This window comes from Urtica dioica, chromosome 11 (genome assembly GCF_054948205.1).
Source record: "Urtica dioica subsp. dioica isolate 48M chromosome 11, U.dioica_male_clone48M_v1_H2, whole genome shotgun sequence".
In the NCBI taxonomy this organism is placed as follows: Eukaryota; Viridiplantae; Streptophyta; class Magnoliopsida; order Rosales; family Urticaceae; genus Urtica; species Urtica dioica.
This window is the reverse complement of record NC_142766.1, coordinates 4,830,678-4,849,474: the sequence shown is the minus strand read 5'-3', so window position 1 is coordinate 4,849,474 and position 18,797 is coordinate 4,830,678. Positions and strand designations below refer to the sequence as shown.

The 18,797-nt window shown below is 42.0% G+C and overlaps 3 protein-coding genes across 3 annotated transcripts; 2 read left to right on the top strand and 1 right to left on the bottom strand.

Annotated features, from left to right (window-relative positions):
• Positions 1–6,546: 6,546 nt before the first annotated feature.
• Positions 6,547–7,488, top strand: LOC149380799 (uncharacterized). Its single transcript, XM_089601207.1, has one exon. The coding sequence runs from the start codon at positions 6,547–6,549 to the stop codon at positions 7,486–7,488; it is 942 nt and encodes a 313-aa protein (XP_089457333.1).
• A 451-nt stretch (positions 7,489–7,939) lies between these two features.
• LOC149380798 (uncharacterized) lies at positions 7,940–8,413 on the top strand. The gene is made up of 2 exons (XM_089601206.1): positions 7,940–8,199; positions 8,287–8,413. The coding sequence occupies exons 1-2, from the start codon at positions 7,940–7,942 to the stop codon at positions 8,411–8,413; spliced, it is 387 nt and encodes a 128-aa protein (XP_089457332.1).
• Positions 8,414–16,696: 8,283 nt separating this feature from the next.
• LOC149380797 (uncharacterized) lies at positions 16,697–17,650 on the bottom strand. Its single transcript, XM_089600978.1, has one exon. The coding sequence runs from the start codon at positions 17,535–17,537 to the stop codon at positions 16,848–16,850; it is 690 nt and encodes a 229-aa protein (XP_089457104.1). The 5' UTR covers positions 17,538–17,650; the 3' UTR covers positions 16,697–16,847.
• Between the last annotated feature and the right edge of the window lie 1,147 nt (positions 17,651–18,797).

The window sequence follows — 18,797 nt, the reverse complement described above, 5'->3', positions numbered from 1 at the left end:
CATATGAACGCAACTCACCGCAACTTTACTAATACCAATTGTGATTTATATACGGTCAAGACAGACTCGATGAATATCTTTAAATGGCAGCTGTAGGGGTTAAAATTCCATTTCCCAAAAATTAAAACAATTCAAGTTGGACCTCGGTTCGACCAAAGCCCAACAGTAGACACAATCCGGTTTTCAAGGAATTATCTGGGCCAGCTCGACTTCTGGAGGCCGGTCCAAGCACATTGAGAAGCCCAGTTCGTCGGAGGATGGACGAATTATCCAAGTAGACTCAGTCAAGGGAATTAGTCTCGGTCAGACAGGGGACCTCGCCGCGAAGACCGGATCTGGGATAACTTCAACCAGCAACGTGACAGAGCCGAACTCATGAACACGTGTCCACTTCAACAAATCCGCCCCCGCTATAAATAGAAGCCGATATGCCAATTTTCGCACACGCAAGCTTACACATCTTACATTCGATTTCTCACTTTTTATTTCTCTGAGTTCGGCACTTCGCCCCCCGCTTTGTTTGTAACTTCTTCGATTATTAATAAAGGCTCCGAGTATTTATATTCACTTTTATTCATTTCTCTTCGAATTTCTTGTGCTTCTTATACGACGTCTTCTGAAACCCATATTTAAATAAATCAAATATATATATATATATATATATATATATATATATATATATATCGTATTATAATTTGAGATTGCTGAAATCGACATCAACAATTTGGCGCCGTCTGTGGGAAACTCAGAAAGGCTAACCTCGAAAGAAGCAAGTTCACCAGGAAAATAATACCATGTCTTCCACCCCTACTCACTATGAATCGGGAGAGGAAATCCCTCCGGGGATCAGGGCAATCCTGGATATGCTAAACAAAAAATAGAAACTCAAGAAGAAACCTGTTAGGAATATTGCCCACTTGAAGATAATGAATAAATGCTTACTAAATTCAATAATAAGATTACTTTATTAGCATTATATGATTAGTGGGTTGAGTTCTAAAAAATTAGAATCAATAATAACTATCTTCCATAGCCTCCGTATTAAACTGAGTCACGTGCTGGGCACCTGAGTTCGGGCGGTGAGCTAAAATGAGGTCGATGACTGATATACGCCTGGAAAGCTATATCTAAAGTCATATATATGGAACACATAGGTGAATGCTGATCACTATGTGGGAGCATTCTACACTTGTGGTAAGTGTACGACTTGGACATGTCTTAGTGTAGATGTGTCGTTTAAGGACCGTTACGACACACTAATAGAGGCCACTATGATGGTCACAGTGAGACTTGATCTAAATCCTGAAGTGATCATGGACACTGGATTATGTTACTGAGCTCTTTGACTCATTCGCTAAAAGGCTATTCATGCTAATCACAGCTTATGTCTTGGGAGTTTTCTTAGAGCATAATTCGAGTGGGAAGTGATTTACAGATACGGAATCCAGCCTTCCTGAAAGAAGGTTAATGTTCACTCACCTAAGGGTTGATTTCAGAACCGATAGATTGCTAGCGCTTTCGAAGTAAGTAACATTCGAAAGAATCTTTCGCTGATGAAGCAACAATGCTTAGGGCTGATATGTATCAAGAGAAGTATAACGGAAAAATTGATTTCTCTTGACACGGGTTGAACCTGGAGGATGTTGATCACGAACTGACTATATCAGTGGACACTCGTCACGATGAGTAAATATAATTCTAGTATAAAGGAGAGTTCAGTCTTGCCGTACAAGGTGGAGTATTTGACCAAGATTAGACGAATCGATGGAAAAAGAGAAAAGACTATTTCGTCTTTTTCATCGGATTTGTTAAGCTTCTATTACTAGGTCCATAGTCCCCGATTCGGCTCTGATAAAGGCGGATAAGAACTTTCGTATAATAATGTTTATCATTATTAATCTCACTTGCTGTAATTGTGATTGACAGCATTAATTCTGGAAAACGGGTATTCGCAAAATTAAATAAATATTTATGGTAGAATTGTTTATTTATTGTTTGATCAAGTAAATAAACAATTATTAATTATTTGTTTATTGTTGGACCAAGTAAATAAATGATTAATTGGGTTTTAAGCAATTGGGCCTTGCACAAAATATGAAAATCGAATTAGGTTTTTGGCACTAGGGTTTGTGCAAATACCCCTTGGCCGTGTGCCTAAAATTCGATTTTTATAATATTGGTATTTACCAATATTTTCTCTTTAGTTGTTTAAATAAAGGAGAGAGAATAATATAAGATATTGTCATATATTTTCTCCTTATTTAAAGGAAAGTATTTATGAGAATATATTTAAAGGGAAATAATATATTCTCCTTTATTCTCTCACTAAATAAAACATACTCTATTTAAATAGAGAATAATATCCCATAGATATTGATCTGATGGATGAGAGAAAAAGTAGGATTCACTTGTTGAGATCCAAGGGCCTAGATTAAATCCTCTAGTGTGAACGCAATAAAAAGAAATAAAATATTCTGGAAGATTCCATGAATATCTCCTTTTACTATTATAAATAGGGGTTCATGAGAAGGCAAAAATAAGCAATTTTTTAGAAAAATTTCGTGCACCCTAGCCTACCTTGGCCGTGCACTTCTACTTCTCCCTCCCCTCGAAAATTCGTTTCCATTCTTAGTAAAATAAGAGCGAGATCTCGAAACACCTAGTTTCGTGATCTAGTGAGATAAAGACTGTGCCCACTCATCTTTCTTAATCGTCTCGGAGATTACGTTTCGGAAGACTAAGGTGTCATCCTCGAGTCTTTCATCAAGACGACGCAAGGAGTATGCGATTGGTTTAGGAGCGTTCTGTAGCTGAACCAAAAATCAATGTAAGTATTTGTTTTTCGCTCAAATCGGTTACTTGATAAATATGATCTCGTGAATTAAATTAATTAAGCATAACTAGATCTTGTTAATTATAACCATAATTTAATTAGCTTATGATGAGCGTAATTAATTATTTTTCCGCATTAATATGGTTATATGGTGGAATCATCTCAAACGAGTAGCATCAGAACGATTGTTCGTGTCTGATGCGAGCTCGATTCACCAACAAAACCAACCAGAACCTCAATGCCCGGTTGGATTCCTTCTTGACCCCTCAGAATACTCCGGATCAGCAGGCGGGATCCGGCGAAGTGACCGCCTCAGAATCCACTCGCAACGCGGCGTCAGTCGCGCAGACGAGACGGGTTCTTCCTCCCGGAGTTTGCCAGGACTTCACCGGGATCCAGGTCTCCCAAGGGACAGATCAGCCCCCGGGTCCGAGCTCACAGCTCGAGAGGGCTGCAGAAGAGGCCGCCATTGAAGCCACGATTGATCCAGCCAGACTGCCCCCGCCCCCGTCAACGGGAGCACCCCCGGGATCTTTCCCAGTAAGTCTCGGACCTCGCCTTGCGACGAACTTTCAAACGTTCATCCCCCAATATTTTGGCGGGCAGAACCAGACGCAGTACAATCAGGCCAAAGTCACTACGGTCACTCCAATGCGCACGGGACTTCGCCCTTCTCAGGAGGGCGAGCCCAGCATGATCGAGTTTGAAAGGTTCAAGGATTCGGTGACAGCCGAACTAAGAGCTGTCCATTCAAAATTCCACAGTGCGACCAGTTTGGCCCCCGAGATAGACCGACTCGTCGCCGAAACGGGAAAGACCCCTTTCGCAAAAAATATCACCGACGTCTTCATTGGAGATGCCGGGAAAGTTCGTCTCCCTCGGTACAATGGGACCTCGAACCCGAAGGCTTACATCTTGTCCTTCAGAATTGCAATGGGACGAGCTATGCTGACAGAGAGAGAACAAGAGGCGGTATATTGCCAACTGTTCGCTGAAAGCTTGTTTGGAGCCGCTCTAGAGTGGTTCTCCAGACTCGAGCCTAACTCTATCGATAGTTTTTCTAAACTATCAGCTGCCTTTTTAAAACACTATTCGATGTTCGTCGAGGACGAACTCACAATAGCAGACCTGTGGGGGGTCCAGCAGAAGGAGAGTGAGTCATTGAAGGACTACATGGTCCGCTACAAGGACGTCCTCTAAAAAATCTCCAATGTTGATCCCGAATCCGCCATAACCTCTCTAAGGAACGGTTTGTGGCATGAATCGAGATTCAAGCTAGAGATGACTGTAAACCACCCCCTTACATTGGAAGATGCAATCCACAAAGCCGCAAACTACGCTAAGGCTGAGAAAGAGTTTGCCTCCTTAGCAAAACAGCGTGCGGCCGAAAAGAAACCATACGCTAACACATGGGTGCGGCCTGTGAGCGCTGGGAGCAATCCCCGAAGACCCAACCCCCAAGAGGCCGGGCCACAGATCAGGAAGCAGCACGCCCCTCCCGGGTTTGCTTTCAACATAGGAGACGAGAGCAAGGAGGGAGGTCCGCAGGCAAAAAAATGGACCAGGGACCCAAACACGTTCTGCGATTTCCATCAGGCCACCGGCCACGCCACAATAAATTGCGAAACTATGCACAAAGTGTTGGCTGAAAAATATGTGAAAGGGGAATTAAAAAACATCGACCTGGGTCCCCCGCCTAAAAAGAAGGTTTTCCACAACCGTGGAAGAGGCAACCCCTCGCCTGAAAGGACCAAGCCCACCGATGAAGGGGAACCAGAATCCCTGCCAAACATGACAAAACACCGAATCGACTTCATAATGGGTGGTTCAAAATTTTGCAACAGCTCAGTCAACTCAATTAAAGCTCATCAGCGTCAGCTGATGAATAACACCACCAGGATCGGAGCGGAACAGGATCTTCAAATCTCATTCTCCGAAAGAGAAGCCATCGGGGCAGCAGACCAACATGACGACGCACTCGTAATAACGATCGACGTGTCCAATTGAGAGGTCGCTCGAGTCCTAATCGATGGAAGAAGCTCCGTAGATCTCATTTTTAAAGATACCCTCAAGAGAATGGGAATCGAGGAATCTGAGATCGAGAGGGAGCAGACCCAGTTGACAGGCTTCAATGGGTCAACTACCCCATCCATAGGAACCATTAAGCTGCCTGTAAAGACCAACGAGATAAACAAAATAGTCGAATTCCAGGTTCTGGAATGCCTCTCCCCTTACAACATCATCATGGGACGTCCATGGATACACCGGATGAGGGCCGTCCCCTCGACTTTCCACCAGTGTATTAGATTTCCTACGCCTGAAGGGATAGGAGAGATAAGAGGAAACCAGGCAACCTCCCATAGCTACTATCTCACTAGCCATAAGCAGAATATTAAAGAGGCTAATGAGAAACAATAGCAATTAATGAACGTAGAGCCAACAGAAAATGAAAGCTCTAAACTGGAAGAATCGGACTCCCCAAGTACTGAAATGACAATACAAATATAGCTCGACGGCCTCGATCCCTCCAAATGCGTAGGAATCGGAGCCGAGCTCAAGGGAAGTGTACGGCGAGAGTCGATTTGTTTCCTGAAACAAAACAAATCCACCTTCGCCTGGATGACGAAAGATATGCCAGGGATTAGTATCGACGTTACGTCCCATCAGCTTAACGTTGACCCAAGTTTCAAACCAGTAAAACAAAAGAGACGTAAGCTTGGCCCCGACAGAGCATCAGTAGTCAATGACGAAGTTGAAAGACTCCTCAAAGCTGACTCAATCCGCGAAGTCAAATATCCGGACTGGTTAGCAAACACCGTCGTCGTAAAAAAGAAAAACGGAAAATGGAGGGTATGCATCGATTTCACAGACCTGAACACAACATGCCCCAAAGATAGCTTCCCCTTGCCACATATCGATCAGCTGGTCGAGGCAATCGCGGGGCATAAGATACTCTCGTTCATGGATGCATTCTCGGGGTACAACCAGATCCTAATGCACCCGGACGATCAAGAAAAAAACAACATTCATAACAGACCGAGGCACTTATTGCTACAAGGTCATGCCATTTGGACTAAAGAATGCCGGCGCCATCTATCAAAGGTTTAGTCAACAAAATGTTCAAAGAAAAAATAGGAAAAACAATGGAGGTGTACATCGATGATATGCTCGTCAAGTCCTTAAGAGAAAATGACCACGTAGGACACTTGCATGAGTGTTTTGGGGTATTGAATAAGTACCAAATGAAACTGAACCCTTCTAAGTGTTCATTCGGAGTGTCCTCTGGAAAATTCCTCGGGTACTTAGTCACCCAACGCGGAATTGAAGCAAACCTAGACCAGCTAAATGACCTACGAGAGATGCCCTCACCTCGTAACAGGCGAGAAGTACAGAGGTTGACAGGCCGTATCGCCGCCCTCAATCGCTTCATCTCTCGATCCACAGACAAATGTCTCCCGTTCTATCGACTCCTCAAAGGAAACAAGAAACTCGAATGGGACGAAAAATGCGAAAAAGCGTTTAGAGAATTAAAAGAATATCTATCGACACCCCCAATTTTAGCAAAACCCGTGACATGAGTGCCACTCTACCTATACGTCGCTTTTTCCCAAGCGGCGGTTAGGGGAGTGCTCGTCAGAGTAGAGCAAGGGGACCAACGACCCATATTCTATGTGAGCAAGTCGTTAGTCGACGCAGAAACGCGATATCCTATTATGGAGAAATTGGCCTTAGCCGTTGTTTCCACCGCGCGGAAGCTCCGGCCATACTTCCAGACCCACTCCATAACAGTAATGACAACTCAATCGCTGAGAAGTTTCCTACATAGCCCTAACCAGTCGGGAAGATTGACCAAATGGGCCGTACAACTGAGCGAGTACGACATCGAGTATCGAATCAGGACTTGCGCTAAATCTCAAGTTTTAGCGGACTTCCTCATCGAACTCCCAAGAGAAGACCCCACTGTTTTGGAAGACGAAGGTACCTGGACACTAAAAGTAGACGGCACGTCGTCAAAACAAGGGGCGGGAATAGGAATACACCTAACATCCCCACACGGTGAGGTCATTGAACAATCTTTCAGACTCGACTTTGTTGCATCCAACAATGAGGCCAAGTACGAAGCCATGATAGCCGGACTAAGATTGGTTACAGCCGTAAGAGCAAAGCAAGTGCAGGCTTTCTGCGACTCTCAGCTCGTAGATAATCAATACTCCGGCGAATACGAGACGCGAGATGAGCGAAGGGAAGCCTATTCAAAGGTCGTAAAAGACCTTAAGGCGCAATTCAAGCAATTTTCTCTAACGGGAATCCCCAGGCGTGATAACACCTCGGCAGACGCACTGGCCGCCCTAGCATCCACCTCGGATCCCGCCCTCAAAAGGATAATATCAGTCGAGACAATCAAACAACCTTACATAGCCATCACTGTCATCGCAGTGATAGCTATAGAAGGGGGGGATTGGAGAGATGAAATCGTACATTACATCACGACTGGTATAGTCCCGTCCGACAAGATAGCAAAACGAAGGCTTGTACTGAGAAGTTCAAGATTCTGTGTAATAGACGGAAACATGTTCAAAAGAAGCTTCGCAGGACCATACCTCAAGTGCGTCGGCATGGACAAATCAAAACGAATCCTAGAAGATGTACACTAGGGAGAATGCGGAAGCCACACAAGAGGAAGGGCACTCGCCATCAAAATAAAGAGGCAAGGCTACTTTTGACCAACCATGATGGCAGATTGAAAGGCACATTCGCGCCGCTGCGACCAATGCCAACGCTATGCACCTAACATAAAAAGACCTGCGAAAGAACTGTCCTTCATCTCGTCTCCATACCCATTCATGAAATGGTCTATGGACATCGTAGGACCAATGCCAGTCGCCCCCGGTGGACTGAGATTTTTACTAATCTTAACGGATTATTTCTCCAAATGGGTCGAAGCAGGCGCCTTCGTCTTGAAAAAGATGTCGACGTCACCGCCTTCATCTGGAAGAATATAATCTGTCGGCATGGAACTCCCCACGAAATCGTAACGGACAACGGGTCATAATTCGTATTAAAAAAATTCAGGAGTTTCTGCTTCCGCAATAAATTGAGGTGAGGATGTCAACACCACGATATCATAAAGGGAATGGACACGCAGAAGCAACAAACAAGACCATAGTAGATTCCATAAGGAAAATGCTCGATGCTAAGAAAGGACGGTGGGCAGAAGAGCTACCCGGTGTGCTCTGGGCATACCGAACTAGTCCACGAAGGCCGACAGGAGAAACCTCATTCTCCCTGGTCCCCGGAGTCAAATCAGTCATCCCGATCGAACACCAAGTGCAAATCCTTAGGGTGACGCATGCGTCTGAGGATAAGTAAAAAAATAACGAATCACTATGTGACGCCTTGGATTTGGTGGATGAAAAGCGGGATTTGGCCCTGATACGGCTATCCCACTACAGGCAATCCATTGCCAGATTCTACAGTAAAGGCGTTAACACGAGAAGATTTGATATAGGAGATATGGTCCTCCGGAAAGTCTTCCAAAACACTGCCGAGGCAAACGCCGGAAAACTCGGTGCGAATTAAGAAGGTTCATACAGGGTCACCAGAATAGCACACCCCGGGGTCTATGAGCTCGAAACACTCAGTGGGGTTCCCGTTTTGAGATCATGGAATGTAATCAACCTAAAAAAATACTACTGCTAACACGGCAAGAATCGAACTACGACCGACTTGATCCCTGCATAAGGGTACGTAGGCAGCCTTTCTCTGCAAAGGCACAGTCCCCAAAATAAATAACCTAAATCACTCATTTCGAGACAATTGCAAAAGCATCACAGTAATGCTCCGAAGCCCACACCTCGTCCTAAAGGCCTAGGCCCCGGACTAGGATCACGGTGTAAATACCTCATGACCAAGGCGAGATCCGAAGTCTCACCTCGTCATCTCACGTGATATCTGAATCAGAGGACGTATCTCGCCAGAGATGACTTCGCCCGGGAAATACATAGTGAAGATTTTTGGATCTCGACGATCTAAAAGGCTAGACAACACCCGGGTAAGATTCATTTGTTTACTGCGGCCTAAGGGAAACATTTTAGATATTTCGATGATCTAAAAGACTTTGCGAATTTGAAAATATCATCATATAAATGCGGCCTAAGGAAAACATTTTAGATACTTCGACGATCTAAAAGACTTAGCGAATTTGAAAATATCCCCATATGATCTCGGCCTAAAATCTTAAAGGAAACATTTTAGATATCGACGATCTAAAGACTTAACAGATTTTAGAAAATCCAAAGTGATTAAGACTTCGACCAACTAACACTTAATGGAAACTCTCAGAACGAAATGACGACCTGAAGGACTTGGACAAAATATACAAACATTCGTGCACTCTTAAAAGAATTTTGCGAGCTAAAAGACTTGGAAAATATTTAAGAAATGAAAATTGCATTAAATAATATACAAAACAAGCAATCCAAAATAGATACGGGTACCGAAGCCCCCTATAATTGTTTCAAAAGAAGGAAAAATTGCGCCCAAAACAAACGGGCCCCAAAACAAAATAATAATATATATTATTGAAAAACAGAAACAAAAATGAGAGAGGCAGAGGATGAGGAGAGCAAGGCTCGAACTCAGGCTTCGGGACGCTCCGGAGATGGGGTGAACGGCTGTGCGTCCTCGTCTACCTCTGGAATCGGGTTCAGGGCCTCTGCCATTATGCCCATCATCGACCCATGCTCGTCGAAGGGAGGAACTTCTGGCTCCGGAACCTCGACAGGGGCCTCGGGGGCGGAATCTGTTGGGACCTCGGGAGGGGAACGGTCGGCGTAAGGAGTGAACAGGATGTCCTTGACCTCAGGAATGGCAATGGCGGTATACTCCGCCTCGTACTGAGCAATTTCATCCTCAGTATCTTTAAGTTCGCCGGCCTAGTCGAAAATATCCTCCTTCATTACTTCCGAGATCAATTCTTTGTTGCCCCGGCACTGCTCGAGATTTTTTAAGATGAGGACGGCCTCATCTATCTTCTCCTTTTGAGCGCGATACTTCAGTATCTGCTCCCGATATCGCAACGAGGTCGCCTTCCTCGCCGCTAAGACCGACATGTCCTTCTCAGCCTTGGCTGACCTCTTGAGCTTCGCCACCTCGCTCAGAGCGGCCCCCAGATCCCGGTCCTGATTCCTCACCCTGGCCCCGAACACATCGAGCTTCTTCTTCAGCTCGGTCGAGTGAACGCCCCACTTCTTGATCGTGGCCTCCTTCTTTTTGACCTCGGCCTCCAAAGCCTTGGTCTTTGCCACCAGATCGGCCTGAGCGGCCTTGTACTTCCCCAAGAGCGCATCCTTGGCCGCGACGTCCTCCTCGAGGGAAGCTACTTTCCCGCTCACCTCTTAGAGTTCGGCTGAAGGGACTCCATCCCCTTCTTCACCGAAGCCAGTTCGACAAGAACCGCATTCGCCTTCCGGAGGCGCCTCTCATACCGGTACACCCCCCGATTGAACTGAGTCGCCAGCTGCAAAAAAAAAGAGAGAGGGAGAAAAATCGCTAAGTATCTTAGCTCGGGGACCTTGGACAACTCATGACCATCTATGGTCAGCTGCCTGAGCAAACCTGCGAACGAATAGAAATCGTCGCACAAAAGATGGTCCTGGTTGAAGTGGAAGTTAATGTAGTGCGCCTTCTTCGGTTTCGAAGAAGAGGCAGCTGGGTCACCTCCGCGGGTCATCGCCAGGCAACCCCGGGTCCTCGTCGGTCCACTTTCGCGCCCGGGGTGCTCTCCCCATTGTCCCCCTGGGCCACTCCGGCCACATGGGTGCTCTCTGGCCCATTCGCGGCCACCGCGGGTTCTGGGTCCCTACCCCGTTACCCCTATTGTTCTTCTTCTTCTTCTTGCTCAGCTCGCCCTCGAGAGGGACGCCATCCTCTTCACTTCGGCCTTCACTTCGGCTCGCCGGCGTTTTCCTCTTTTTAAGAGACGCCGAGGCCTCGGCCGAATTGCCGGCCTGCCCAGCCGGCGCGGCAGGAACAGACTCGGGGGCTTAATTGCCCTGAACATCGACGGCCCCGATAGGGGCCGCCTCTTTCTCGACATCCACGATAGGGATGTCGGTCCGAGGACGCTCTCCGACGACCTCGACTTTGGGGTCATTAGGAGGACCGAGGGCGCGGTGGTTGAAGAAGAAGCTATGGTGGCCTTCTTACTACGAAAAAAAGGAAAAAGATAAGAGAAAGCGAAAATTTTTAGTCAAAATTGTGAAGAAAGGATAAAAAGAAATTATTGGCCGAACTAACCTTCTTCGAGAACAATGTCTGGAGAAGGTGGCCAAAGTCCGGCCGAAATAAAACGCTCCGGAGTGAAGCTCGACCACTCACCAAGGCCTTCCTGAAGTTGGTCGAGTTTAGCAGCGAACTCCGTGGGCGTAGGTGCCTTGATTTTTCCTGCAAATATAGAAATATATATATATATATATATGTATAAAAGAGGGAAAAACGAGAATGATAACAACAATCGTAATAATGTGGAAATAAAAATAGTATAAGATATTTAGAAAGTGCGCATACTCGGGGAGCTCGCCCACTTCTCCAAAAAATTACGAGCTCGACTCTCGAGGGATTGCTCGTTAACGGCGAAGAAAAAGTAACACCGCCCCCCAATTCTTATCTTTCGAAGGGAAGCCAAAGATCACTCCCCGACCTGCGGCCTTCGAAAGATAGAAACATTTGGGGTCGTGTTTCGAGTTCGCCTTGACCACGCAAAGATGGACTAAATCCATCAGGGCGAGGTCGACCTTTTGTTTGTGGGCCACAACTAAGAGGTCCAAGACCATTCGAACGAAGTTGGGGCACATCTGGGGTAGAGTTAGCCCCAAAGCTTCGACGAAGTCAAAGAGAAGAGGGTGGATCGGGAACCGAAGTCCACACGACTCCAACCAAATCTCATAGATACAACAGTACCCCTCGACTAGGGTATCTGCAGTAGCAAAAGGAGGAGGGAGGAGAATCCCAATCTCGGGGGCTATCTGGTATTAGCGTCGAATGCCTGAAAGTTCCGAGCTCCTGACAGCCGAAGGCATGATGATGTCCTCATTACCCAAGGGATTGGGTCCCAACTGAGGAACCTTGGACCCAGACACTTAATTTTTTTGAGGTTTCGAAATCCAAAAAAAGGGGCGAAGTGTTTGGAGGATTGAAGTTCGCTTGAGTTCGCTAGCCGAACTGAAGGCGAGGTGTTTGAAAATATGAGTTTGTTGGAGTTCGCTGGGCGAACTAAAGGCAATTTAAAACCGAAATCACGAAAAGCTAAAAGTCTGAGAGAGAAAAAAAAAAGTATGTCGAAGAGAGTGAAAGAAGTGAGAAGTTACCTTTTCGCTGAAGCCGCTCGGAATATAAATGAAGTAAGAAGTCTCTTCCAATTACTCTTATTTATAACCATTTATTTTAAAACCGACTTCCGAAAATATCTAATGATTGCGAATCAGAATCAAATATTCGGTCGGTTAAAATAATATGAAATAATATTTGACTCTCTTCGATTTCGACTGCTAGAGCGCGGCTAACGTCGCGCCACGTGGCGAAAAAGCTTCAGATATGCGCGCCACGCGCCAAGAAAGGAAAATTCAAATTTTTTCCCCCTTGTTTTTTGGGATTTCAAAAATTCGCTTTAGTATTCTCAAAATATTGGAAATATTTTCAAAATACTCGGGGGCTAATTGTGGGGGTTAAAAATCAATTTCTCAAAAATCCAAATAATTCAAGTTGGGCCTCGGTTTGACCAAAGCCCAACAGTAGACGCAATCCGGTTTTCAAGGAATTATCTGGACCAGCTCGACTTCTGGAGGCCGGCCCAAGCACATTGAGAAGCCCAGTTTGCCGGAGGAGGGACGAATTATCCAAGTAGACTCAGTCAAGGGAATTAGTCTTGGTCAGACAGGGAACCTCACTGCGAAGACTGGATCTGGGATAACTTCGACCAGCAACGTGGCAGAGCCGAACTGATGAACATGTGCCCACTTCAACGAATCCGTCCCCACTATAAATAGAAGCCGATATGCCAATTTTCGCACATGTAAGCTTACACATCTTACATTTGATTTCTCACTTTTTATTTCTCTGAGTTCGCCTCTTTTGAGTTCGGCACTTCACTCCCCGCTTTGTTTGTAACTTCTTCGATTATTAATAAAGGCTCCAAGTATTTATATTCACTTTTATTCATTTCTCTTCGAATTTCTTGTGCTTCTTATACGACGTCTTCTGAAACCCATATTTAAATAAATCAAATATATATATATATATATATATATATATATATATCGCATTATAATTTGAGATTGGTGAAATCGACATCAACAGCAGCAGTCCGCAGACCAGCGCAAAGCGCCGCATCAGAATCTAGTTGATGTGATTGTGACTTCATTCGAAAATTCTTCGTAATTAAGTTTTAATTGTGAAGATATTTTGATTAGGACTTTAACGTGGGATGTCATTATGCTTAAATATTAATTTGATTGTTTTCATGACTTATAAGACTTAATCCATTTTTATATGTTGATTTTTTTTTTCTTAAGACTTCAATGAAGTTTTTTTTTTAAAATTACTGCATAAAATGATTATCTAGTCGGGTTAACCGCAGGTCACCGCAAACTTATTTGAGGTCACTTGCGGGTTCATGCGGTAGCCTACGGTGGCTATTTATTTGATGTAGCAAATCGAACACAGCCTAACTCTTATGAACCTGCGGTGAACTGCGATATTTTGCGGTGGCCTGCGGTATATTGTAATTATTTCCCAAAATTATTTTTAGGTAATAAATACGTGTTAACTGCGGTGACTTCGGTAAGTTGCGGTGATATGCGGGAAGATTTTTTCAATGAAGTCACATGAACTGATTTATGATGTGGTGTCTGTTTCTATTTATAAATAAGCATTGAGTCTGTCTCGATCGCATATATCCACAATTGATATCAGTGCCAGTTTTTCAGAATCAATGAGTTTCCACTAAAAATTAAAAAAAAAACTTAAGTTTAATCTTAGCATTTCAGCACAGACCACTTCGAAAGTTTGATAGAATATAAATAAAAATATACTCATTACGATACGGTGGAAATCATGTTCCGTTTACATCCACAATAACTTGATATCGCTGGAGACCAAACAATGTGAACTTCGAAAGTGTTGAAACGGCGGCTGAGACGGTTGGAGGATGTGATATTTTGTTTCTCTTTGGATCGTCATGAGAGAGACGCGAACGTGAGTAAAAAAAGAGATAATAAGATGAGGAGAGAGAAGAAGAATGAAAAGATAGGCAAAAAAAAATGGGATGAAATTATATTTTAGTCAAAATGCACATAAAAACTATATTGATGTGCAATACCAATTAGAAGTTGAATCGGGTGTAGTCCATAGTTTATAATTATTATTTTTTTTTTTTTTCTGATATTGGGTCCCAGAACGACTGTATAAAAGCTAAAAGGTTTTTTTAAAGAGTTCAAAACCATTTTAATTAAAAAAAAAACCTTTTAGCTTTTATACAGTCATTTAAGCTCTAAAAAAATATAAATAATCTAGATGAATGTGCGGCATACAAAATAAGCATCAGACAATACATACATGATATCCCGCTATTTGAATTTCCACGCCGATTGACAACCTTCGCGTTCCTCACGTTCTTCGTGTTCTTCGGATTTGATCAACACAATTCTTCGAAGTCGTTCTCTGAGTGAGATAGAATCAAGGCGTGGGCTAACTACTCTTTACTTCACTAATTATTCCATCAAGGTATCGAAATAATTCTTTCTTTCGTCTAAAAATGGGTTGAACGAATTTCTCAGCTCCAAGAATAGAGAAAAAGTTCAAGGCACTAAGGGAGGGGCTGGCGGAATTCCAAGTGTGGAATTATGCCATGTTGATTCCCTATTTATATGAAATATGCACTTTCCTGATTTGATTTGATATTATTCTATTTTATATGAGACATTTATTCTATGAATGAAACAAATCAGATATCTCTAAGATACTTTAATAAATAAAATGTGCAGATCATATATAATATTTATTTATTTCTCGTAGTTAGAATATATTATTTATATAACTGAATAACATATAATGTCTCCATAATATTCTCATTAAATAATATAATAAATATATTATTTGTTTATCATAATAAGATATAATGTTCGACAAATTGAATAGTAAAACATATCTCCATGATACTCTCATAAATAATACTATATTCAATACTTACCAAATAAGATCATATTTGATAAATGATATTTATTCCCTATTTGGGAAAAGCTCAAATCCTATTGAGAATTGATCAAACAAATCCAAGGCCATGTACATAGTTGTACACGCCTACCACAAGCCTTAATGGGCCTTATCAGCTGATTTAAATTGCTCTTTTACGTGCCCATTTAAATCTTAGTTAGTGATATTCCGAAGTTACTTAACAATTAATAACTTATTCGTAAATTACTTTATGACGAATGCGAAAGATATTGCAACCAAGTTGCAGTAGTGAGCTTGTAGTCAAATTCACATATATACTAAAAGAGTATTCTAACTCATTTTACCAGAGCCGACTCGGGAACTATGAACCTAATGACTCAAAGGTAGATGAACACGAGTGAGAGCGTAGACACTGTTACCTCTCTTCTTGTGTTTCATCAAATCTTTGTGATATTCCATTGAAATCTCAAAACTGAACCTCTCAAAGTTATCATAATTATATTTACTTGATCCTCATATATAGATGTCCATTGATATAGCCAGTATGTAAGTATCTATACTCATTTATTAGCCCTAAGTTCCACTGACTCCCTATCGAAAGATTGTGTTCATAATCAGTCAAGCTCAACCAGTGTACTCTAGACCAAATTGTACTTCGTAATTGTTGATGCTCGGAAATGACATCAACAGTTTCTTTCGGACATTTCGTCGAATACCTTGCGTGTGTTTCGTAGATTGTCAACGTTGACGTAGAGGACGATGAATGACGTGGCAACAAAAGAGTCGGCGATGACACTACGGCGGTGAACCTGAGCGTAGAGTGACCCTGCTCCTGTGAGATCTGATGGGCTTTGACAGTCCCATATCATTTTATTTTATGGGGACAAATTCTACCCCCACAATCAGTCCCCAATCTATTAATTATTATTCTATAAAAGTTTTGGTATAAAAGTGTATAAAATCGAAAAGTTGTAGTATTTATGCCGCCAATAACCCATAAAATTGAAAAATTGTGGTATTTATGCCGGGGTCCACGTGCTATTTTAATGGACTAAGAATAACGGTGGTCTTTAAAATTAACATTAGGTATTTTTGCCGCCGAAAAAAAAATTGTGTTATAAAAGTGTATAATTTTTTTAAAATTGTGGTATTTATGCCGCTAATAACCCTTTTATGTTTGTAGATAACGTAGACATGTTTTAATGTTTATGTTTGTTGTTGCAAGCAGATAATAGATTACTACGACTGTCATTTAGAAATGCATTCCAGGTCATATTGATTATCAAGAAGTTAGTTCGAATATTATCAACTTCAAATGAAATATGGGTGTCAATTAGATTACGAGTAATGAGTATTTATCTCGTAGTTAGTAACGCGATGAACTATATTTTTGTCATATGTATTAATTTGTAAATGGCTTTTCATACCCGTAAGCATGATTAAACCTTAGGTATTTCCATGTAGTTTTGACTTTTGATTCAGAACCAATACGTAACATTCTCGCAGGCTTGGTATTTAGAATATGCTTATTAGTTAAAAATGTCCTTCCGATTTTTAAGGCAACGGTGATCTTCTATTTGCCGAAACCGATTGATCTTCCATTCACAATCCTTCCCTGACGAACACTCTCTATTAACAAATGAAATAAGAGAAATGAATTTAGCAATTGTGTGGAACATCGAACATGGTCTATGACAAATAACACACAATACTCAGTGTATAAAGGTATTCAAAATCTTAAAAGAAAAAAAAAAAATCAAAATCATGAAAAGAAAAACGAAATCTATTTTCTTAAGAAACTCTTCCATTTCTTCCTCTTGTTGGGCTTGACGAAATTCCTAATCCCAGAGAACCATTTCCTTAACTCGTCTCTCCTGAAAGTCATCCCAACAGCAAAGCTCCAAAGGGCAAACCCTAGAAAGACCCAACCCTGAACTCCCTCAAACTTATCCAACCGCCGAATCACGGCGATCCCCAACGGCCCAAACCCTAACCCCCACCAAATCGCATTGCTCTCAATTTCTCCCCAAAACAGAAACCCAGCCAGGCAAATCACCGCGAATCCGTACATCCAAAGATTGCCCTTCTTTCTCCTTTTTCTCCTTCTCCACCCATCGAAGCCGTCCCATCCGAAGCCCTTCCAAAACCCTAGACCTCCTCTTCCTCCACCGCCGTCTCCGCCGCCGATCTCTTCGAGGACGAAATCCAACGGCGGAGGCAAGAGCTTGAGGTTGGACGCGGCGAGCGAGACCAACCTAGTCATAATTCGAATCGTATCTTGAGATCGAGCGCTTCGTCTTCCTCTTCTTGCGAACAGTGTCGGATTCCTATGCTGAGTTTGAAACCGGATCCGATTGGAGCGATGAAAGACGGCATTGCTAGGGTTTGGGATCTGAAGCCCTGCACTCGATTCAGGTATAGATCGGTAAGTGTAGGGAATTGGGCTTTGTTGGAGGTCTGGGAATTTCAGCATTGTGTCTTTTCGAATCTCCGATGTAGAGAAGAAAAAGAGAAGTGACCGTTTTGCTTTAATGGCCCAGTTTTCTTTGCTTTCATTTATTACCCCGCCATTTGTTTTGTTTCACAGGACCTTTCAATTTTTAACTGCTTTCGTAAATGACAAATTGAAGGCACATTCTTCAAATTGTTGGAGGAAAAAAAAAAGGCACAATTCTGTAAATAAGAAACCATTTATACGCTACTAAAAAGAGGGCAGGGCCATATTACTGTAGTTAGAACAGTATTAATTGGGTCCATAATTTTTTTTTTTTTTTTTAATTAGTTACTCTAGCTTTTGTTATTATCTACTTCGGTGTTTCATTTCTATCTTAAAACAATAAGTCCTACACATTTTCTTCAAGTAAATTTGCACATTCGAGTCTCCTAACGAATTTGTATTGCGTATATATACAATTATACATTATTTTCACAAAAGTACCTTTATACACACGCGCTGTTTTCGAGGAGCTAAAGAAAAAAATGTATATGTATATGAAACTATGAATACACTTTTTTTTTTTGACAAAATAATTAGTTATAATTTGTTTTTGGCAAATATATGTTTATATACATGTGACCAATTTTTAGCTAATGTTTCGCACATGTTGACAATTTCTTAGCTTTTTGAGATGACCTTAAATAATATGTTAATAATAAGAGATTTGTAACTAAATAACCACACTTTAAACATGTGATTTTGGATCTAGTCTATGTTTGATAATTTTTAGAGATATAGACAAATGACTTATGTGATAATAATTAAGGTCTGATTTACCCTTATTTATTATTAAATTCGTCATTTTCTCTCTCCTATTTTTTTTTCATATAATTTTTTTTCATCAAAACTTCAAAAATTCGTATATTTCTCATACGAACTCGAAATTGAGTGATTTCAGATCCTACAAATTTATGGCGTCGAGATCTTCAAAAATAGACCCATTGTGTTTGATGAAAAATTATGTTTAATGCATCATATTTACGTTTTCATTTATTTTTTTATAATTTCAAAAAATTTCAGTTATTTCCATATCTAAGATAGTAACGTGATTTTTCTACATCTATGGTATTAAACATGATTTTTCATCAAACACAATGGATCTATTTTTGAAGATCTCGGCGTCACGAATCCGTAGGATTTGGAATCACTCAATTTCGAGTTCATATGAGATAGATATGGTTTTTTGAAATTTTTATGTAAAAAAATGTAGGAAAAAAGTAGGAGAGAGAAAATTAC

Bases quoted from the DNA above. Each gene is read 5' to 3' on its own strand.
- LOC149380798 (XM_089601206.1), top strand. From the start codon at position 7,940: ATGTCAACACCACGATATCATAAAGGGAATGGACACGCAGAAGCAACA. The intron at 8,200-8,286 runs GTAAAAAAATAA...ATCCCACTACAG, and splicing joins ACGCATGCGTCTGAGGATAA to GCAATCCATTGCCAGATTCT.
- LOC149380799 (XM_089601207.1), top strand. From the start codon at position 6,547: ATGGAGAAATTGGCCTTAGCCGTTGTTTCCACCGCGCGGAAGCTCCGG.
- LOC149380797 (XM_089600978.1), bottom strand. From the start codon at position 17,537: ATGCTGAAATTCCCAGACCTCCAACAAAGCCCAATTCCCTACACTTAC.